At 53.2% G+C, this 22,398-nt stretch overlaps 1 protein-coding gene across 10 annotated transcripts in view; it reads left to right on the forward strand.

The window, feature by feature from the left end:
• The window catches only part of RAP1GAP2 (RAP1 GTPase activating protein 2), a 445,551-nt gene that overhangs the window by 191,678 nt on the left and 231,475 nt on the right, over positions 1-22,398 (forward strand). For all 10 annotated transcript variants that reach the window (XM_033423226.2, XM_033423229.2, XM_049702100.1 and 7 more), the window contains 10 exons: positions 1,158-1,229; positions 1,746-1,832; positions 3,180-3,314; positions 12,476-12,613; positions 14,351-14,469; positions 16,968-17,081; positions 17,350-17,467; positions 17,748-17,874; positions 21,552-21,628; positions 22,021-22,059. In XM_033423226.2, the coding sequence (XP_033279117.1) occupies positions 1,158-1,229; positions 1,746-1,832; positions 3,180-3,314; positions 12,476-12,613; positions 14,351-14,469; positions 16,968-17,081; positions 17,350-17,467; positions 17,748-17,874; positions 21,552-21,628; positions 22,021-22,029 (996 nt within the window). In that variant the 3' untranslated portion in view covers positions 22,030-22,059. The remainder of the gene's footprint in view (positions 1-1,157; positions 1,230-1,745; positions 1,833-3,179; positions 3,315-12,475; positions 12,614-14,350; positions 14,470-16,967; positions 17,082-17,349; positions 17,468-17,747; positions 17,875-21,551; positions 21,629-22,020; positions 22,060-22,398) is intronic.

Consider the following 22,398-nt stretch of genomic DNA (forward strand, 5'->3'; position numbering starts at 1 on the left):
CATTTCCTGACTCAGGGCACTGCCGTGTGGGCCATGGGGACAGTCTTGCACTTGGGGAGAGAAAGTCATGTAGACCAGCCCTCTCCCGCTCCCTTCCCCTGCAGACCCTGGCCGGCCTTTCCTTGGCCTGGCTCCGAGCTGCCTGCTCACCCGGTCTGGCAGACTCTGCATCTGCCCTACTTCACAGGCTGGGGAGGCTGGCGGCATGCCAGGGCTGGGCTCGCGTCAGCAGCCGCCGGGGAAGGGAGAGGGCAGAGTCTCCAGAGAGGCCTGCAGCCTCGGGGGCTGAGAACAGGTGACACCAGGGCACCTCCGTGCAGAGAGGGAAAAGGGAGGTGTGGGGCCTGTGCTGAGCCTGGGAGACCCTCACACAGAGCGCCTTGGTGTCCTTCCACCCCCATCCCAGGCCGGGCCCTGGCGCTCTGTTAGTTGCAGCCTTGCCCGGCTTGACCGACCCTTTGTGTCTGAGACCAGGGCTCCCAAACACCAGTCTGCTGACCGCACGGAAGCTCTCGGGTGCGTTTAAGGGTTGCAGATTCCTGGCTCCACCCCAAAGCTGCTGATTCAGTAGGTTTGGGGTAGAGCCCATGCAATCGGTATTTATTTTTAAACACTTGAAGTGATTCTGACGTCTGGCCAGGTTTGGGAGTCAGTGTTGTCGGAAGGAATCCCAGAGCAAGGTCGGGGTGCTCTGGGCTCTCAGTTCATCTCCGGGGCTGATCTCCTGTGAGCCCTTGAGGCTCCACGGCTCTGGGCGTCTGTTTCCTCATCAGGAATCCAGGGCTAATAATTCTGCTGGTGCCTTCTCTGTAGGATTAGCGTCCCAGTCGAATGAGGTAACGCGATAGCATCTCCTGGGCTCTTGTGCTACATTAGAATTAGGGTTCCAGGCTGCTCTTCAGCCCTGTCCAGTCGTCTTGCCAAACTTGCTTCCGGCCTCCAGGAATGCAGATGAGGGTATGGGGATAGCTCCATGCCATCCAGCCCCACTTCTAGGAACAGTGACTCGGGTGTGCCAATGATGGTTCTTTATTTGTATTCTGGGAAGGGGAGGAGGGAGAAGGGGAGTAGGTCCCCTAGGACCAGGGCTCGGAACTCTCGTCATCCTCAGCTTGGGTCTCCTCCCTCCTGGCCCACACCGAGCTTCTGTGTTTCAGGTCGCAGTCACCGCACGGGAAGACGTGCCGGCCTTCGGCCCACCTCTGCCCAGCCCCCCTGTTTTCCAGAAGGTAAGAAATTCTCCTTTCTGCTCCTCTCATGTCCGAGACTCCAGGTTTTCACACCTGAGTGTCCGTGGTTGCAGGGGCGCTGAATTGGACTAGATCTTTAGGAGAACCTTCAGCAGGGTTGGGGAATCTCCTCACTTGGGGTCTCTCCCCACCTCTCCTTGTGCCGCCAGCCTGGCCCAGCACAGGGCCTTTTGTCAGGGTGTTTGATACTGGGGTTGCCTTTCTGCTAAAAGAAGGGTTTTTATGCCATGCTCCAGTCCCAGGAGGCTTGGGCACAGGTGGGCTTCCAGTCATGGAAATGCCACTGTGGGTGTGGAGGGTTGGTTTTCCCAGCACCAGGGAAGCTGGTTTCCATGTTAGCGTCTTAGCAGGTGGGCTTAGGCTGGGCTAGAACTGATGAAATGTCGGAAGGGGACCTTTCAGGGACTCTCCCAAGACCCCCTCTTCTGCCTACCTCTTCCTGTGGCTGAAGCCCTTTGGGCAACAGCTAAGGGTGGGGTGTCTTGTCTGTTCCAGGGCCCGGAGTTCAGGGAGTTTCTCCTCACCAAGCTCACCAATGCAGAGAATGCTTGCTGCAAGTCAGACAAGTTTGCGAAGCTGGAGGTGAGAGCGCGGTTTCTGATCTTCCTCCTGCCCTCCTGGACAGCCTTTCCTGGAGGTCTATTCTTGGGGCTGTTTAAGGTGGGGAAGCACCATCTTTGCCCCTCTAAGCCTTCAGCCTTGTGTTGATATGGAGCTCTTTCTTCTTGCGGGAATTCCATCCAAACTTTAGGTCTAGTCAACCATTCACCAATCATTTATTGAGCACCTACTGTGTACTAGGCTCTGTTCTGTTCCCTGGGATACTGGGATATGTGAGGCACAGTTTCTGCCCTTATAGAGCTCATAGGCTGATGGGAGACAGGTATGATGCAGTGAGCTGGACTGTGATGGAGACCAGCACAGAGGCTGCTTCTGCTGATGGGGAATGGAGGGTGTGTTCAGGGAAGGCTTCTTGGAAGAGGTGGCCCTTGAGCTGCTGAGTCTGGATATCTGATGAACCTTTTGCCAGGAGGAAAGAGTGGGGAGGGTTATTCCAGGCATGAGAAACAGCATGAGCAAAGGCCAGGCAGATTCAGAGCGTGACTTTGTGAGGGAGCTGCAGAGGGTTGGATGTGGCCTAAGAAGGATTCATGTGGGACCTGGAATGGTGGGAGGCCCACCTAGAGATGCTAGTTGAGTCAGATCAACTAGAACTAGAGGTGATGAGTCCCTAATAAAGTTCAGGAGGAGGTGGGAGAGAGGGTAGATTGAAGGCGAGGAGGGCAGGAAGCGTGACCAGTTAGAAGCTATTACAGGAGTCCAAAAGAGACAGTGACAGTGCGCTTACACCAGGCACAGGAAATGGTCAGAATCAGGAAGACCTGATGGACTCCAGTATATAAGGGTAGGGGTAAGTGGGATTGGTGGGGTGGCTCTTGGGCCTTTGTCTTGGGCTCTTTGCTGACATGGGGACCGCTGGAGATGAGTTCTGTTTGGACCTGCTGATTGGAGGTGCCTGCAAAGGCTGGGTTGTGGAAAGGGCTGGTCCTGGTCTGTGTGAATGGCGCCCCCTGGAGGCTGTATACATAGCCCTGGACGCACATCTGGATGGAGAAGAGCTGCGGGCAGTTGGGTACGTGGAGGCGGCAGAGATCTGGGCTAGGAGTCATCAGGGCAGAGCCATGGGAGGGCAGGATGGCCCAGGGAGAAGAGGCAGAGGGAAGAGCGCAGAGGGCCTGGCCCGGAGCTGTAGTGTTAGCTGCAGCATTTGTGAGAGTGGATCTCAGCCTAGATATCGGTCCATACCATTGCCGGGATGCAGTTGGCCAGAAGAACAGCCCTTGGGCCAGGTGTCGGGAGCCCCCCAGGGAGAGGCCACAGCTCTGTCTTCAGTGCCAGCTTCACATCCCCCACCCTCTTCCCTTCCAGGACCGGACGAGGGCCGCCCTCCTGGACAACCTTCACGATGAACTCCACGCCCACACTCAGGCCATGCTGGGACTGGGCCCAGAAGAGGACAAGTTTGAGAACGGGGGCCATGGGGGATTCTTGGAGTCTTTTAAGGTACGGGCACAAGAGCGGCCGGGGATTGCTAGGGCAGGGAGGCGGGGGCCAAACAAGGGACGACAGCAGGGCAGAGTCCACGTGACCCTGAGACCAGAGCCCGAGTGCCAGCCAGCGGTGGCAGGACCAGCAGGGGCATCACAGATGTTTGCAGAGGGCAGGGGTCTCAGGAAGTGTGAGCGGTCAGAGCAGCCGACAGTGTCTCTGGCATCTTCCACATCCTGTCTTTGATCTAGATCATCTCCTCATCAGACTCCTGGAGTCTGGTAAGAAGGAACAGGGGAAGAGTTAGTAGCAGGAGAGGAGCCCGTGCAAGCCAAGAACATTCTTGCTTTCATCTGCCTCTTTCTGTGGTTGGGGAGCCCAGGGCAGGATGGCAGGAGCAAGGAAACCAGCCTTAGGAATCTTCAGCAGCCAGTGTGGGAGACTGCAAGGATCGTTCCCAGTTGCCAGGGCAGTGGAGGACCTGGCCAGGGCTGGTGGGATGGAGTTACAGGCAAGTCCTCGGGGACTTTGCAAAGGGAAGAGCTTTCTAACCAGAGTGAGCTACTAAAATAAGTAGTGAGCTTTCTGTCCCTGGAAGTATTCACATAGAGCTTGGACAGACACTTAGCTGGCATGGGGTAAAAAAGGTTCATCATCACATGCTTGCCAAGTGCATGTTGGTCCACCCAGCACTTAACATCCAGCATCCGATTTGAGGCTGGCTGTAATCCTGTGCAGTTGGCAGAACTTGGGTCTTGTTATTTTTCACTCACACACAGGGGGATAGGCTGAGAGAGGCTGAAGGGCTGCTCAAAACGTTACACCTGCAGGAGAGGTAGAACCTTGTTTCAAACCCAGGTTTTCTGGTCTTTAGGTCAGTGTTCTGCTGGATTGCCCATTGCTAAATGATTTGTAAAGCTACCCTTTTGGTGGCGGTATGTGTGGGGTGAGGGTTAGACCTGCCTATATTAGAATCCCAGCTCTGTGAGATCCTGGACATGGTCTTTAAAGTCTCTGAGCTACAGATTTCTTTTCTTTTTTTTTTTTTTTTACATCTTTATTGAAGTATGATTGCTTTACAATTTTGTGTTAGTTTCTGCTGTACAACAAAGTGAATCAGCTATATGTATGCATATATCCCCATATTCCCTCCCTCCTGAGCCTCCCTCCCACCTTCCCTATCCCACCCCTCTAGGCTGTCATAAAACATCGAGCTGATCTCCCTGTGCTATGCGGCAGCTTCCCGCTAGCCATGCATTTTACATTTGGTAGCGTATAGATGTCAATTGAGCGACAGATTTCTTATCCACAGCACAGGGGTGATCCACAGGACCTCTGTCATAGAATCAGTGGGAAGACTCCTTGAAATAATGCCTGGAAAAGTACATGTGGCCTGGAATACAAGAAATGCTCAGTAGAAGTGTTAGCTGTTATTACTGTTTTCATGGAAAGTGAAAGCTTAACATACATTATTCCACTGAAAGCCTCATGACTGCCCTCTGTGCCCTGTGAGGAAGGCTACTATTATGGGCATAATAATTTTGGTATGATAATTCGCACCCAATTTTAATAATGATGGGTGTGATTTTATATGCGAGGAAACCAAGACTCAAAGAGACAAAGCAATTTGTCCCAAGTCCTCCAGCAGACAGGGGAGTTGAATCCGGGTTTGCCAGATTCCAAAGCCTGTGTTCTTAACAGCTACACGACACTGCCTCCTGGTTCCTGACTCCATTAAGATTCCACCCATGCTAGCCCAGCCCGGGCAAGCCTGGGGTCCGTCCCTCGCTGCCAGGCTGGACCACAGAGAGCAGGGCAGAGCTCTGATGGCCTAGTTGGGATCAGTGCTGAGATTCCTCATGGGAGTGGGGGTAGGGGCTGAGCTGCTCGCCTAGGCTGGTGGGAGATCCCTGGGGCATCTGTTTCAGTTGTGATGGACAGTGGCAGCCAGGGTGAAATAGAAATTGGGAAATCAAGAAGAAAGGGGGATGAGGGATAAGAGACGAGATGAAAGGGGAGGAAAGAGGGAGCCGGGTTGGCTAGCCCAGCCGAGAGAGGGGTGAACGTGACACCTGGTCATTAGGAAAACCTCTGTAGGCTCTGCCCCCCATCATAGCAAGCGTATCAAACCGTTCCTGCATCCCACAGTCAATGTAATTTATGTAAGACTTGGGCTACAGTTGACTAGCTAACCTCATGTTATATTTTGCAGACATGTAATGAAGCAAATTGCTTTCAGTTTTGCAGGTTTCTTTCTGTATTTGGGAGTTAATAATGATTTTTTTCAGATTTCAAATATTTTTATAACCTGGAAAAGCTTGTAGGCTGTGGACAGCGGATAAAATAGCCCAGGAGCTGCAGACAGGTTGTGAGTCTAAGGGCCATTTGTCCAGGCCCTTCCCTCCAGCAGGAGAAGCAGTTGATCTGTCCTTGACTCCACAGGGTCTGACTAAAGGGCTTTCCAAGAGAGATGCTTCAAGACTTTATCATCGCTTGTCTTTGGTCCTATAATCCAGGGAACTCATCTTTTCAACCCTAAATCCTTCCATCTGTAGGCTGAAGATAGACCCGCTTCTGCATTCTGCTTCCCTGCTTATCTCCGAGGTAGCACTGCGGGGCGAGGGAGGGGATGGTCACAGTCACGCAGTCACGGTCATGGTCAGTCACACAGAGTAAGCCTTCAGAGCTCTGCCGGTTATGATCAGCTTTTCTGCAAACACTGCTGGGCTTACTCTTTTGCCCTGTCCCTTCCGTCATTGCCCTCACGTCTCCCAAGCTGGGGGCAGGCCAGGCTTAGCAGCATGGAGCCCAGTGGCTTGAGGGATTCTGATGTTTGGTCTTTCTTGCCTGTGGCCAGGCCTGTGGTCTGACCCAGCTCAGGAAACTGTTTCTAGTTTTGGTATTTCTTCGTGGGCCCCTAGGATGGCGCTGTGTGTCAGAATCACTGGCATTCCCTTGGAGTTCCTCACCCAGACCTCCATGGGATCCCGCTTGTAGGAACGGTGCGTGAAGCGACTCCAGGAAGAAAAGTTGCACGTTTCATCTCGTTCCTGTCAAATTTTCATCTCACAGGTTCAGGGAAACATAACTAAGAATTCCCAGGACTAAAAGTGATCTCAGCCATCTCTGCCCTTGCCGCTGTGACTGTTCTGCCCCCACTCTCCAGGGCAGTGACCCTCTGTCTCTGTCCCGAGGAGCAGACCCATCACTGCCCTGGGCTGTGCTACCTGGCACCTACTTAGATTAGCTCTTCACATCTTACTTCAGCCCCACTGGCTCTAATTTAAGCTTTTCTCTCATGAGAAACAGAACCATTGGTTTATGGACATCCACACCTGCTTCTCAAACTGAGGTGCCTGGAGGTATTCTCAGGAATCTGCCAGTGCTACGAACAGTTTAAAATGTAGCATTTTTACTTTGGATGATAATCTAAATATTTATTTAGATGAAATATATATTTGCCATTAAACTCACAATTAAAAGACATTTCTATGGAATAAGTAGGTTTATTGCAAATGCAGTCCATGGGACCACTGCTGTTGGAGGTCCGTGGACATACTTTTGGAGTCTTGCAAGAAGAGTTTTCTATATAAAGGAGTGTACGTTACTCGCCTTTGAAAAATACTGATCTCTAGACAGTTGTTCTCAAATGTCATTCTCAGGCACTGCCAGCCGTTCATGGTGTTTTTATTGATCCGTAATGAAATGAGTGATGCTACTTGATGTATCCGCATGCTTTGTACCTAAAACAAATGTGAGCCGTGTCTTGAGACGCACTGAGCTAGCCCTGTCCTCTGCTGACCTCATCATGCAGAAAGGGGATGGAGGCCCAGGGAGGGGAAGGTCACCCAGTGTCATTGGAACTGGGACCACAGCAGGCAGGGAGTTGTCAGGTGACTTTCTCCTAGCATCTGAGGGACTGTGATAGTTGATGCACTGGTCTGATCTGACCCCTAGTGGCGGGAAAGGAGCACCAGGCTGCAGAAATCCCTGCAGAAGTACCTGCAGGCAGGCCAGCCCTGGAGCTCATGGATTGGAGCTCTGGTCTTTCGGGGTGGAGATGCATAGTTCCTTCTCCCATTGGGCTGCTAGAGGGACAGAAGGCCCTGTTTTGGACCTAGTACTTCCTGATTAGGACGCATCTCAGCAGGATAGCAGTTAGCATCTTTCTCTCCAAGGGCCCCTGCCTCTGTTGCTTGCCTGGTACCGATAGGCATGTCCCCTTCAGTGCTCATCCCTGTGCACTGTGTCCATTAAGTTGAGTTTGTTAAATTGAAACACTCACGAAACCCATTTAAGCAAGCGAGGTTTGTGGTTGACCCAGAGGATGCGTGCTCCCTTGATGATACCAACGGGTGCTCATCCCCCCTGGGTGAAATGAAGTGACACAGCAGGTACCGAGAAAGTGACTCCCTCTCTCTTTTCTGACTCCCCCAAAGGAGAACTCTTTCGAACGTAAGCCGGGAGGTGAGCTGAGGGCAGGGAAACCCTGGTGACTGGGGTTGGTGATTGGCTGGGAGGAGAGCAGACTGTAAGGACAGGTAGGGGCAGCTGTGTGAAATGTGGAATAGACAAGTCTAAGACTCCAGGGGCCAGAAACGGTAAGATTTCAGGTCAGTGCACGGAAGACCTTTCCAGAGGTCAGGCTGTCCGCTGCTGGAACAGGCAGCCTGGAAAGCAGTGAGCAGCCTGCCCCCGGGAAGATGCGAGCAGAGGAGTGGTGCACCATGGCCTGGATGTACAGGGGCTGAGTGGGAGCGGGTCCAGACGGTCCCTGCAGAGCTGATGCCCCTGCGAAGGCTTCACCTGCCTTTTCCCTCCTGCCTCCGTGCTTGTCTTCACCCTTTACCTGATCTGCCCAGCTTGAAAAGGCTGGTACTTCCAGCTCTATATCACATTGAAACGTGGAATACCTGAGACCTTGTCACTGGGTGATTTTGTCCAAATCAAGCATTATTTTAGGATTTTGAAGTAGCCATAGTCTCTCTCTCCTTTGGTCCCTAAGCATGGGGGAGGAGGGCTGACCCTGGACAAGCAGGTAACACACCAGGTGTCCGGTCATGTGGACACATCCTGTCTCATGTCATCCTCGTGTTTACAGACGAGGGGACTGTCTCCAAAAGGTTCACATACTGTGCTTGGAAGAACCAGCATTCAAACCCCTTCCTGTTTGCTTTGAGCAGCAGATGGCTCCCCTGCACATCCCTGGAATTCCATGTCAGCCCATTATCTCCTCCAACTTACCTAGTTGACTCAGGCAGCAGCACCAAGGGCATTCAAGAAGGTTCTTCCCAGACTGCTGGAGATGTCTGGGGGGAGAGGTGCTGAAGCTCCATGGTCTCTGGTCACCCTTAGTCCATCAACCAGTTGAACTCCGTGTTCAATATGAACCACTTTTGGGGATCTTGGGACCCTTCTATCTGGGGCCCAGGTTCTGATTTGGGTCCTGGCTCCATCTCTTACCTGAGGTGTGACCTGGGTAATCTTTTACCTTTAGGGACCTTTTCTTTTATTTATTTATATTTGGCTGCATTGGGTCTCCGTTGCTGCGCGCGGGCTTTCTCTAGTTGCGGCGAGCGGGGGGCTACTGTTCGTTGCAGTGCGCGGGCTTCTCATTGCAGTGGCTTCTCTTGTTGCGGAGCACGGGCTCTAGGCACGTGGGCTTCAGTAATTGAGGCACGTGGGCTCAGTAGCTGTGGCTCGCGGGCTCTAGAGCACAGGCTCAGTAGTTGTGGCGCACGGCTTAGTTGCTCCGTGGCCTGTGGGATCTTCCCAGACCAGGGCTCAAACCCATGTCCCAGGTACTGGCAGGCGGATTCTTAACCACTGCGCCACCAGGGAAGTCCTGGGACCTTTTCTATCAGTGCCATCCTCTCTGCATCTCAGAGTGGCAGGATTTAATAAGATCATGTATGTGGAGCTCAGTAGACCAGATACCATCACACAGGGCTTATGACCCATGTCAAATCTTCGCTGGAAAGAGACATCGAGGAACAGATTACAATATAAATGATTAATTAACACGTCATTGTTGATGACTATAGTGGTGGCAACACATGAGGACACCAATGGAATGAAATGATGCTGAGATTTATGGAGCACTTGACTCAGTTAAGGAACCTTGATGTTTATCCAGGGACCCCTCAGAGTGGTACCCCACCTCTCCTGCCCTCAGTTCTCCAAAGGGTTTGTGACTTAATGATCTTTGCAGGATGAAATGAATAGAATGTGCTGGCTGTTTTAACCATGTTGCAGGAAACTGTTGCTAGGGGACTGTTCTGTGGTCTAGAAAGGGAGAGAGAGGGAGAGAGATGAGGTCCCTTAAGGGGTGTCTTTGGCTCAGATGGGAGAGCCTAGGTGACCTCAGGAATACAAGGCTGGTAGGCTCCATGCTTATTTGCAAACGGTCCTCCTTTCTGAACCAGCTTCCCTCGTCAGGACAGAAAGGCAGGCGGGTTGTGGTCCTTGGCTGGGTCAGAGATTAGAGAATTCCTGACCTTGGGGAGAGACCTCGGGGGTATCTGCTATTTGGGTTGGGAGCAACGTTCACGCTAATTTCTTGGGGCCACCTTGCCATAGACCAAGCTCTTCTCTCGATACTTCAAGGGAGGGAAGGAGGTTAGTTCTTCCACACGAGACCATCTGGAGGTTGGCACGTGGAGCTGACACGTGTGTGCGAGTGCGGGAATGAACCCAGTGAGGAGGAGAGCAGCGTCTTTCTACATCAGTTTTCCGGAGCTGAGGTTCTGCTGGCTCACACAATAAGGAAAATCCACTAGTTCCCTTAACGCGAGGCCCAAGGTGGCTCACGGTCATCCAGGCTCCTTTCCCTTTCCCCTCTGCCGTCCCCTGCTCATCAGCTCTACCTCTCAGGCCTGACCCCTCACGGCCCCAAGGCGGCTGCTACGGTTTCAGGAGCAGACAAGTCACATCCCTTTTGGGAACAGCCCCCAGCAGATGTCCCTTCATGTTCCACTGGCAAGGGGAGGGGCGATGTCACTACCTTAGATGGATCACGATTTACTCATTTGTCTCGTGGAGGAAGAGAGGGCCATTGGCTCAACAGTGGCTCTGCCGGCAAGGGATGTGGGGGGAGGGGGAGGGCAGCTGTATGTGAGCAACTAGTGATATCCGCATCCTTGTGTCTTTGCACATGGACCTGAGGCCCTGGGGCCTTGGATGACTAATGAATGCAGAGGGCGCATCCGCGGGCCCTGGGTCTTCAGCATTGCCCTACTTGCAGGAACGTGTCTTGTTCCCCCAGCTGACTTGTATGTTCCTTGGAGGTAGGGGCTGTGTCTTCCACTTCTTTGACTCCCTTCCCGTTATTCTTCCAGTTCCTGGCACAGTGCCGGGCACACGAGAAGTACGCAACAAATGCTTATGATTAACAATAAGAATAGCCACATGTATGGGGTACTTACGATGTGCCGGGCCCTCTGCTAAGAGCTCTATATGGCTGCTCACCACAGCCCCACAGTGTAGATTTCCTCCATCCCATTTCACAAGCAAGTCTCAGAAAAGATGAGGAACCTACCAGGGGCACCAGCTAATGGGTGACGGAGCAGAGACCCCAGATATAAATTCTGGCAGTTGGACCCTGGCACTCCATGCTTGTGACTGCTAAGCTGCGTTGCCACCTGGCTGCATTATTATTATTATTATTATTATTATTATTATTATTATTTTGCGGTACGCGGGCCTCTCACTGTTGTGGCCTCTCCCATTGCGGAGCACAGGCTCCGGACACGCAGGCTCAGCGGCCATGGCTCACGGGCCCAGCCGCTCCGCGGCATGTGGGATCTTCCCGGACCGGGGCACGAACCCGTGTCCCCTGAATCGGCAGGCGGACTCTCAACCACTGCGCCACCAGGGAAGCCCCCTGGCTGTATTACTGAGTGACCGAATGAGGGATTAAAGGGAAGTGATGGGAGGGTTTGGGGGTTACTAGAGAGAAACTTCCCTTCCTAGACTCTCAGGTCATCTTTGAAGGCCTCCAGAACCACGGAGCATCATCCACATGGTAGGTAGGATCCTGTGGGACTTCCCTTGTCAGGAAATCCTCCCTTGGGTCGATCTGAGAACTGCCACTGCCCTTGGGTCCAGTTCCAGACCAACGTAGGCCTGCAGGTCCCTCCCTGCTGCTGGCTCAGCAATCTTGATTTTAGCTCTTCTCATTCTTGCATGCCCTGTGACAAGCCCCTGACCTCCTGGACACTTCAGTGTTTGCCCACGTACCCTTTGCTCTTCAGTGGCCCTAAGTGGGCCTGAGCAGTTCTGTGCTCCGAGACCCCACGCCTCCACCCGGTCTGAGTGTGCATCTCCTCCACTAGCAGCTGCGCCAGGTTTCAGGCTTATCTTCACAACCTCTTAAGCCCCTGCAAGTGTGCGGGAAGGCTTGATGCGCAGAATAGTAAGAGCCCCGCATGGTTCAGCAAGGTGAACGTATTCCACGTTGCACAAAGTGCACTTCGGGATGACGGCAGAAGGGCTATCCAGTGTTTAAACACAGAAGCACACTTAGCTTTCTGCAAAAAAAAAGAGTCAAATTGGGGGATCTGGGCTTCCCTGGTGGCGCAGTGGTTGAGAGTCCGCCTGCCGATGCAGGGGACACGGGTTCGTGCCCCGGTCTGGGAAGATCCCACATGCCACGGAGCGGCTGGGCCCGTGAGCCATGGCCGCTGAGCCTGCGCGTCCGGAGCCTGTGCTCCACAACAGGAGAGGCCACAGCAGTGAGAGGCCCGCATACCGCAACCGTTTTAGCTGAGGAAGCTGTAGCTTGGAGAGGTGGTAACTAGACCAGGGTCACCTGGGTTTAGTGAGCTGTCCAAACCTCACTCTCCTCACCTGTAAGATGAGGATAACAGCCTTTGCCCACCTTGCTGGGAGCTGGGGCACTGACCCCTCAGACTCCCCCTGGCCGGTGTCCTCCCTCGCCTCTGCCTGCAAAGAGCCACCCATTCCCAGAGCATAGGATGGAATATGTGAAAATTCTCTGCAAACTGTAGTGACTGCAGTGTGGGCCACTGAGAGAGAGAGAGAGAGAGAGTGTGTGTGTGTGTGAATATGTGTGCACAGGCTGAAGGCTGTGTCTGCAGACCCTGTCAAGGGGGACAGGGTCATCGAGAGGGACCAGACTCCAACCCTTAGGCCCCTGTCACCTGCTCTCCCCACAGAGGGCCATCCGTGTGCGCAGCCACTCCATGGAGACCATGGTGAGCAGCCAGAAGAAGCAGCATGGCGGGGGCATCCCCGGCAGCCTCAGCGGGGGCATCTCCCATAACAGCGTGGAAGTCACCAAGACTACCTTCTCGGTGAGAGCCGCGGGCCCTGGGGCAGCACATGGGTCCCGGGGAGGGTCCCCCAGGCCTCAGTGGGGGAGGCTTGGGCCAGGTGATGAGACCAGTGATGACAGAGGGAAACTGAGCCTGTTTTGGGGATGAGCCCAGGCCCTGCCCTCTGAAATGGAGCCCCCACCCCAGGCAGCGCCTGGGGCTGGCCCTGCCTAGAGGCCTCCCGTTGTCCTGTTCTCTGAGTTTCCTCGACAACTGGGCCTCCTCCTGAAGGCCAACCCTGCAAAATGGGCCTGAAGCGAGTTTCTTTGCTTGGGAGCTTGGGACCCGTGACTGTGAGAAGGGTGTCCTTGCTTTCTTATTATTGATGATAACAGTAGCTGCCCTCCACTTGCTGTGCACCAGGCACTGAGCTAAGTCACGGACATTGTCTCATCCGATCCTGTGACAGCTGTCTGAGGTAGGTATTGATGTGTTTGTTCTCCATTCCTCCTTGAGGAAAAGGAGGCCCAGAGGTTTTAAGTAACTTGCTACAGGTCACCCAGGTAAGCTGAAGAGCTGAGATTTGAATGCAGGTCTCCCTGATCCAAAGTCGAAGCTCTTAGTCACTGTGTAGACGGTTCCCAAGGAAAGAGCCTGGCAGGTCTGTGGGTTCGAGTGTGGTCTGCTCACACCAGGGGCTGGCCAGGGAAGGAACCAGTCAGTCCTTTACAAAAGCAAAGTGACTTTGGATTTGTATAGACTAGTCTTTTCTTTCTTTTTTCTCTTCTCTTCCTTTCCTTTCCCCTCTTTTCTTTTTTTTCTTTTCATAGTGGAACACATCCATCATGATACCAGCGATTAGTATTTTAAATGGTCTTGCATAATTCATTTAACTTACCAAGTATTTTCATAGCTATTATCTGGTTCTTCCCAGAACGTCTGTGAAGTGAGCAGGGCAGAGCAGTTATCTTCATTCTGTGGGTGAAGAGACTGAGGCCCAGAGAGTTTTGTCACTTACCCAAGGTTGCACAGCATGTGGATGGCAGAAGTTGGGGCCTGGGTTAGAAGCCTGGTGGGCTCTAGAGATTGGCTGTAGGCTCTTGTCTCCCCTCAGTCTCCCCCCTCTCCATGGTCCCCCTGTGTGTGGCTGAAGCAGGGCCATGTTCTTGGGGGGCTCCCCCTTTGCCCGGGGCTGCGTGTGGACCTGGTTCTGCGGCTCCCGATCTGTCTTATTATTGTGACACCTGCTTGGACCCATTTCTTTGTGAGCAGCTGACGGAGAGTCGGGAGCCCTGGGCTCTTGTGCTCACCTGCTGGTGATTTGCTGTTATGACCTTGGATGAGTCTCCTCGCCCCTCGCCCCTCAGCTCCGCGGCTTTTTCGTTGGTAAAGCGTGAGGCTGGACCTGGGCTCTCAGCTTTGTGGTTCTCAGTCTGTGACCCCGAGTCATCCTGTCCTTATAAATATGCAGGGCTCTCCTGAGGGTGGCCCCGACCCCATGTTCCTCCAAGAATTCTGGTCTTTGGTAGACTGTTACCTGGGGCCACGAGGTTTGGCTTAAGAACCCAGGAAAACATGCTGCAGGTGGCTTGAATCTTAGGGTCCCAGATCCCATTACTAGATCCCAACCTTCCTGGCTGGCTCGCTGTGTTCTGGGATCTCCTCCAGGCCAGCTGGGGATTGCAGGACCTAGTGTAGGCCAGAAAGGGGGCTGAGAGGAAGGAGAGCTGCGTTTGGGGGTGTGGTCAGCACTCATTCTGGCGGTTTCTTTGACAGCCTCCGGTGGCAGTGGCAACAGCGAAGAACCAGTCACGGAGCCCCATCAAGCGGAGGTCGGGGCTCTTCCCCCGTCTGCACACGGGCTCTGAAGGCCAAGGGGACAGCCGGACACGATGGTAACTGTGCCCTGTGGGGGTTGTCAGCTCCCACCACTGCTGCAGCCGTCAGGTGTCATCCTTGGGGAGGGCTTTGCGTAGGTTCAGGAGATGCCTTCCTTTTGACCCTGTTCCCTCCTCCAGGGACCTGCACACCCCCGTCACCCACTCAGCTCCTTATCCACCGAGGCACATTTGCCTGGTCTCTGCACGGGACTTTCCAAAGTTGTCCTTGTTGCCTTTTGACCAAAACTAGAAACAATTGCTTGGATTCTTTTTTTTTCTTTGCCTCCTTTTTCAGTGCTTACTCAAATGTCCGCTCTTATGGAAACCTTCCCTGATTCTACCAGGGGGAGTTCATCAAACTTCCCTCGGGGCTTCTAGAATGTTCTCTCTCTCTCTTTTTTAAAGCAACTCTCATATTGCATCATACTTAACCAGTTCCAGCTAATGGACTTTCTGATCCTTTAATCACTGAGCCCTCTTGTCATTTAATTCGGCAAGCAGCATCGCTGAGTGCCTGCCGCGTGCTGGGCTCAGTGCTCTGACAGAGCTACAGAAGATGCAAACCTGCCTTCCAGAAGCTTACAGTCTTGAGAGGGAAAGGGAGGCTTTTAGGCTGATGTCCAGGCCTCCAAGTGGTCTGTCTGCAGCCCTGGAAGGCACCATCCCCTGAGCTTGGGCGTGCAGGACCAGGGGCAGGTTTATGGAGGGGGATGAAAAGCTGTTTGGAACCTGTACATGTGAGTGAGTCTTTGTGGGCCCCCCAGGAGAGAAGGGCAGAATTGGGGGTGGTCAGAACTGCAGGTCTTGAGCTTAGGAGAGAGACCTTGACTGGAGAAGAAGAGATGGGAGTCCCTGGGGGTGGAGGTGGTGTTTAGAGAGGGACCAAGGAATACAACCCCACAGGGGGTTGTATAGAATGCCTGGGGAAGACCTGCATTTAAGGGCAAGTGGAGGGAGAAGAGCCGGTGAAGAAGACTGGGAAGAAGATGAGAGAGGAGAGAGCCTGGAGGTGTAGGGGTGAGGGGGTGGATCTTAGAGGCCGGGAGAGGAGGCGTTCCAGGAGGGAGGGGCAGCTGTGTCAGGCACGCAGAGAAGTCCAGCTCAACGACCCAAACCCCTGCTCGGGTTGACAATTAGGAGGTCATCAGCAACCTCATTAAAAGTGCATTGAGGCACCTCTCGGCTCTGGGATGTCTATAAAACAAAAAGATAAATAATAACACGTGCTGGGAAGGATGTGGAAGATTTGGAACCCTCGTGCATAGCTGGGGGGAATGTAAAATAGTGCAACTGCTTGGGAAAACAGTCTGGCAGTTCACCAGAGGGTTAAACAGAGAGTTACCAAATGTCCCAGCAATTCCACTCCTAGGTACGTACCCGAGAGAAAGAATACATGTGTCTACATAAAAACTAGCACACAGATGTTCATAGCGGCATTATTCATAATAGCCGAAAGTGGAAACAGTCCAAAGGTTCATCACTCATTGAACGGGTAAATAAAATGTGGTCTATCCATAGAATGGAATATTATTTTGCAACAAAAAGGAGTGAAGTACTGATACCTACTACAACATAGATGAACCTCGAAAACACTATGCTAAGTGAAAGAAGGCAGTCACAAAAAGACCACACCACACTGTATGATTCCATTTACATGGAATGTCCCAAATCCATAGAGACAGAAAGCAGACAAGTGGTTGCCAGGGGCCAGGGGGAGGGGAGAATGGGCAGTGATTGTGAGTGGGTCCAGAGTTTCTTTTAGGGGGGACTAAAATGTTCTAAAATTAGATCATGCTGATGGTTGTACAACTCTGTGGATACACTAAAAACCATTGAATTGCACACTTTAAATGGGTAAATTGTATGTGGATTATATCTCAATAAAGCTGTTATAAAAATAGAAGTGCATTGAGGACAGGCCCATCATGTCCCCAGCAGCGGGCACTGGCTAAACAGTGGGTGTCAGTGCGTGGTCTTTGGTAAACTAGAGGAGGAGGAAACCCTGGAGCCCCGGGCCGAGAGTGGCCCACATCCCAGCACAAGGGCCGGATCCAGAGCGTTCATTTTACAGTCTGTGTGAAGTGTGTCCCCTGGAGTTAAGCAGTGGGTGGCCTGGCCAGCACCCTGAGGAACCCGTGTGTACTGGGTTGTTTCCCTGTTGGGTGGATGTCCGAGACCCCTTCCATTCCCTCTGTGGCCTGCCCTTGACCTGGAGCTCTGCTGGGTGGGATGGCCAGCTTGGGTGGGGGGTGGACTTGGGTTCAGGGACATCAAGCCAGGACTCTTGCTTGATAGGTCTTGACTCTCACCGAGGAGGCTGGAGTAGCCCCTGATGGAGCAGAGAATTCTGTTGTCTGTTGCAGTGTCTGAGGGGGGCTCGGGTGGGAATGGAGGTGCGGTGGCCGTGCTCTGGCAGGGGCACTATGCCCCACAGGTCCCCATGGTGCTGAGTGCTGGGGGTGCGTGGGGGGCTGGGCCCAGGGCCTCACTCCTCTTCATCCTCACTTCCTCAGCGACAGTGCATCCAGCAACCCGAAGACCCCAGAGGGCGGACACTCTTCTCAGGAGATAAAGTCTGAGACCTCATCCAATCCCAGCTCTCCGGAAATCTGCCCCAGCAAGGAGAAGTAAGAGAGTGTGGTGGGCGGGGCTGGGGGGGGCGGGGCTGGCTTTAGCCACCGGGCCCGGGAATATGTGCTTTGATCCAGGCAAGCTGAGAGTTGGCGTCTCTTGCCTTGGGAACCCTCTGGAACGCAAAAGTCCACCAGCAGGTGCACGCGGGGGGCTGCTGGTGGGCGAGCTCAGGCCTGCTGGGCCTTCCTCGTCCTCAGTCCCGGGAGGGCCGTGGCGGGGGTCTCGGCGTGTGAGCAGGGCCTGCTTTCCTGTTCCCCGCAGGCCCTTCATAAAGTTGAAGGAGAATGGCCGAGCCAACATCTCCCGCTCCTCCTCCAGCACAAGCAGCTTCAGCAGCACGGCAGGGGAGGGCGAGGTCATGGAGGAGTGTGACAGTGGGGTAGGTGTGGCCGCGTCCAACGCTGGGGAGCAGCGGGGCGGGGGGGGGGGGGCACTCTGGACCCAGCCATATACTGCTCTGTGCATTAACATAGCTACTGTGGGCAGAGCCCCCTGCAGGCTCTGCAGATAAAAGGAGAAGCGTGGAAACAGGAGAGGGCCCAGTCGGCCATCACCACCCTCTGGGAGCGCCCGGGGTGGGAGGGGGCGGGGCAGTGGACGCTGCCTGTCTCAGGCTGCCGAGGGTGGAGCTGCGTCACTCGCCCAGCCTCTCTCCCCAGAGCAGCCAGCCGTCCACAACCTCTCCCTTCAAGCAGGAGGTGTTTGTCTACAGCCCGTCCCCAAGCAGCGAGAGCCCCAGCCTGGGGGCAGCCGCCACCCCCATCATCATGAGCCGGAGTCCGACAGGTCAGTGGCATCCTGTGGGCGGTGTGTACCGTGTGCCCAGCGGAGGCGGGGCTGTGGCCTGACCGTTGTTGGTGGGGCACATGCCCCAGCCACGCGGAACTGGCCTGTTTCTATTTCAGCCCCAAAGTATTAGGGCCCCCAGCGCTGCCAGCTCACCGCATCGGTTAATCACCCTTCAGAGGCCTGTGTTCTCATCCCCTCCTTACTCGTGGGGAAACTGAGGCTCAGAGAGTGCAATGATTTGCCAGAGGAGCTGGGCTTGTGTGATTGGAAAGCTGAGGCTCTTTCCCTGACCTCTCGCCTCACCCCATCACCGACCCAGGGCCCTTCTGTCACAGCGACCATCCTGATAATACAGAGATAAGAGGTGGGAAGAGTGTTGCAGGTGGACAGAGCAGCAGTAGAAAGGCCTGGGGGGAATCCAGAGACTGTGTTCTGGACACGCACGTGGTTCAGTGCGGCTGGAGTGCACGGAGGGGACCCGTGAGAGAGGAGACAGTGGTTAGGACCACAGGCTGGGGCTGCCACGGGGACCCTGGGGAGCATTTTACATTATCCTGCCAGCAGTGGAAGCCGTTGGAGGGCTTTCAGTCTTTGAAGGTCCTTTAAGTATAGACGCGCCATCCGAAGGAGGGAGACCGTTTTGGCGGCTGCAGCTGGCTGAACAGAAAGGATTGCTGGGGAGTGGGCACAGGGAGGGAGAGCAGTGAGGGACCACAGTGGCTGGTGAGGGGTGACAGGGCCATGGATCTGGGGGGCTGTCTGGGGCAATGGGAGAAGGACGTGGATTCAAGGGATGTACAGGCTCACTAGTGGGGGCTCAAGGAAGGCAAGGAGTCCGGGCCTTTCAGGGTTCTGTGATCCCTGCAGTCGGGCAGAGAAGGCGGAGCCCGCTCTGGGGAGAGGGCGAGGGGCTGGCGCCTGAGGGGCATCCGAGCGGACATGTGCTGTAGGCACCACTGGGTGTTGGGGGTGCCTGGAAATCAGAGCCTTGGTCCTGCCCTCGAGGAGGGCAGCATAGTGTGGGGCAGGACTCTGGAGCCTGGGTCCAAATCCTGGATCTTCCACTTACTAGTGATGAGCCAGGGGGCAGGTTACTGAGTCTTTCTGTGCCTCAGTTTCCCCAAGTGCAAAATGGAGGGAGGGGACTAGTTTCTACCTCATATGGCTGGTTGTGTGAAAGTAAAAGAGAGACTTATAAGAGACTTAGAACTGTTAACCTAAGTATTTGTTAAACAACGAGAATAAAACAGTAGTGCAATCAGTGGTTCTCAACTGGGGCGACGTTGCTCCCCAGGGCACGTTTGGCAGTGTCTGGGGGATTTTTGATTTGCGTGATTGGGGGAGGGGAGGGTGCTGCTGGCATCTAGTGGGCAGAGTCAGGGGTGCCCCTAAGCATCCTACAGTGCACAGGGCTGTCCCCACGACAAAGGATTACCTGGCCCAAAAGGTCAGGCTGAGGTTGAGGAGCTCCAATCGAAATGATAGACACACAGGGCCAGTGGGCCCACAGGGTGGTTTAAGCCACAGTGCTTCTGGGGTTCTCATGGTGGAGGAATGTTGGCAAAAGGCGACATGTGATATTGGGGATAAGGGGAAGGCCTGGTTCACAAGCAAACAATCGCTTGTGCAGTACGGCAACCCCCGCCGTGGCTGGTCCGCTGTGGAGCTGGGTTCTAATCCTGGTGCACCATTGGCAGCCCCACCTCTCTGAACCTCAGTTTCCTCATCTGTACAGTGGGGTAGTAATACAAATTCCCTGGTTGTTTTTTTTTTAACAAGGCTTAATTAAATATTGAAAGAATGAAAGAATCTGTAATCAAGCCTGGCTCTGACTTAGTATTAAATATCAAAATAAATAAGGTTTCAAGTAAAAGGAGGTTTAGAGTGTGACTTGCTGAAGGTCACCCAGGGCAGAAGGGGACCTACAACGGGTCTGTAACACCTGCCCAGTGCTTACTGCGACCCCACCTCCTATGGAGTATTTAACCCTGAGGAGCTGCCTCTTACCCCCAGCCCCACAGGAGTTATGCTTTGTACCCGCAGGACCAGGGTGGGTTTGCGGAGATCTGGAAACCTGTTTTAGGGGGAGAGACAGGGCCAAGGAGAGGGAGATGGCTGGGAGGGCCTGACATCTGATCCTCCATAATCTCCGATGCCCTGGTCATTTCACACCTGGGCTCCCTGGGGCCCTGAGGGGGGCTGGTGGGTCACACCGAGAGGTAATCCTAGTGCTGAGTGGAACCCTTGAATATGAAGCGTCAAGACTAAATCAGCAGCCTCCAGGTGGAGTGTACTGAGCTGTAGATTCTCTCAGCCAGAGGAAAATCAGAAAGCCAAGGGGCCCCCCGGCCAGTGGTGTGCTGGTAAATGTTTAACAACCGGCTCTCCCACCATACACATACACACAACACACACACACGCACACACGCATGCACACACGTATGTGTTTACTGTAAATTTTACTGATATAGAGGATCTGAAGCACACAATTTATAAATAATGATAAAATATACAACATTCTTTTTTTAACATCTTTATTGGAGTATAATTGCTTTACAATGGTGTGTTGGTTTCTGCTTTATAACAAATGTCCATCGACAGATGAATGGATAAAGAAGATGTGGCACATGTATACCATGGAATATTATTACTCAGCCATAAAAAGAAACGAAGTTGAGTTATTTGTAGTGAGGTGGATGGACCTAGAGTCTGTCGTACAGAGTGAAGTCAGTCAGAAAGAGAAAAACAAATACCGTATGCTAACACACATATATGGAATCTAAAAAAAAAAAAAAATGGTTCTGAAGAACCTAGGGGCAGGACAGGAATAATGACACAGATGTAGAGAATGGACTTGAGGACACAGGGAGGGGGGAAGGATAAGCTGGAACGAAATATACAATATTCTTTACTATAAGTCGACAGAGCCAACTGGTTCTCACAAAGCACCTTTACTAATATTTGCCCAACCTTTGTATCCGTAGACACCGCAAGGTTCCAAATGACGAACAAGTATAGTTCCGACATGAATGATGATTGATATTATTTTGTCAGGGATGTGAGCAACTTCTTTGCTGAATCAGATAATAGTTTTCAAATACTGGAAGAGTATTTTCTCAGTTTTTTGTGCCATTCACAATGTAATGGCTATAGACAAACACATTTTCAAGTCTGATCTATATTATTAACGTTTTCTCCATGAGTTTCTTAAGTCTAGACAAGAAAACAATTATTCAAGCTCTGATTTATAACGTTTGCTGATTTCTCTGGTGTGAGTACTCCTGGCTGATCTCAAGCGCCCAATGTGACATGGAGTTGGGAAGTACTACCGGACAGATATAATAGACGTAAATAACCTTAGGAGAATAAATAATAGTAAAGTGTAGTGAAATAACTAGGAAATGATAACTTCTGAGTATTTATTACCTTTGGGGAATATAATTTGTTTAATTGTAAGCTTATATAATTAAAAAAAAATAACTGTGTGTAACAACCAGCTCACAACATTTCTGAAAATTTGAGAGTTGGCTCTCGTGAATCGGTGCAGGTCAGCTAAAGTGCCTAGTGGAGAGGAGGCCCCCCCTTCTCCTGGCCTCCGTATCCAGCGCCCGCCCTGGAGCCCCAGTGACCTCTGCAGCCCCACCTCCTCTCAAGGGCTTCCTTCTTTTTCCTAGATGTCAAAAGCAGAAACTCCCCGAGGTCAAACCTGAAATTCCGCTTTGATAAGCTCAGCCATGCCAGCTCCAGTGCGGTGAGGATCTAGGGGTGTGAGGTAGCAGGGGGAGCCTCCCACCTCCCACATTCCAGCCTCGGCCATCCTTCCTGGGGGTGGGGGAAGAGGGCGCCTCACACCTCACATGGGGGGAGGTGGGGAGAAGCCCTGGTCAGATCTGGGGGTGCCGTTGGTTCCCGCACGGTGCAGGCATCAGCCTGGGGCTCGCCAGCCACCTTGGCCATGCTTCCTGTGTTAGAGCCACGCCCTTGGACACAGGCAGGTTCCAGTTGGGAACTGTTGCTCCTGGGGTCTCATGTCCCTTCCTGGGCTCTCCAGAGAGCTGAGCAGTGAATATACAGAAGCTGTAGTTGGTGGGGATTATGTTGTCTAGTTATTTAAAACTCTCATACGGATTTTTCTTGAAACAGGGTCACTAATGTGAAAGAGGAGTCCTTCGCTTGTCAAAGGTGGGTCAGGTGTTAGTCCTGCTGTGGCCACAAGGGAGGGTGTGTTACTAAGATCGGGGCACTTGTGGCCTGATAATGTGAGAATGGCCAGAGAGATCCTGACCGCCGGGTGGGCTAGTCACCTCTTCCCTGGAGCCTCTGTGATGGGGCCCAGCTCTAGATGGGGAAGAGGGCAGATGGTCTCGGGTACCGATGGGAAGGTTTGCCTGGTAGGATTGGGCCAGACTCGCTGAGTGGGTCTCCCTTCCCCACAGGAGCTTGTTCCAGCAGGCAGAGGGCAGCAGCCCAGAGCCCTCCTTCCTCACTTGGCCCCCTTGCCTCCCTGTTACGGCAGCCTTT

Source organism: Orcinus orca, chromosome 19 (assembly GCF_937001465.1).
Source record: "Orcinus orca chromosome 19, mOrcOrc1.1, whole genome shotgun sequence".
Lineage (NCBI taxonomy): Eukaryota > Metazoa > Chordata > Mammalia > Artiodactyla > Delphinidae > Orcinus > Orcinus orca.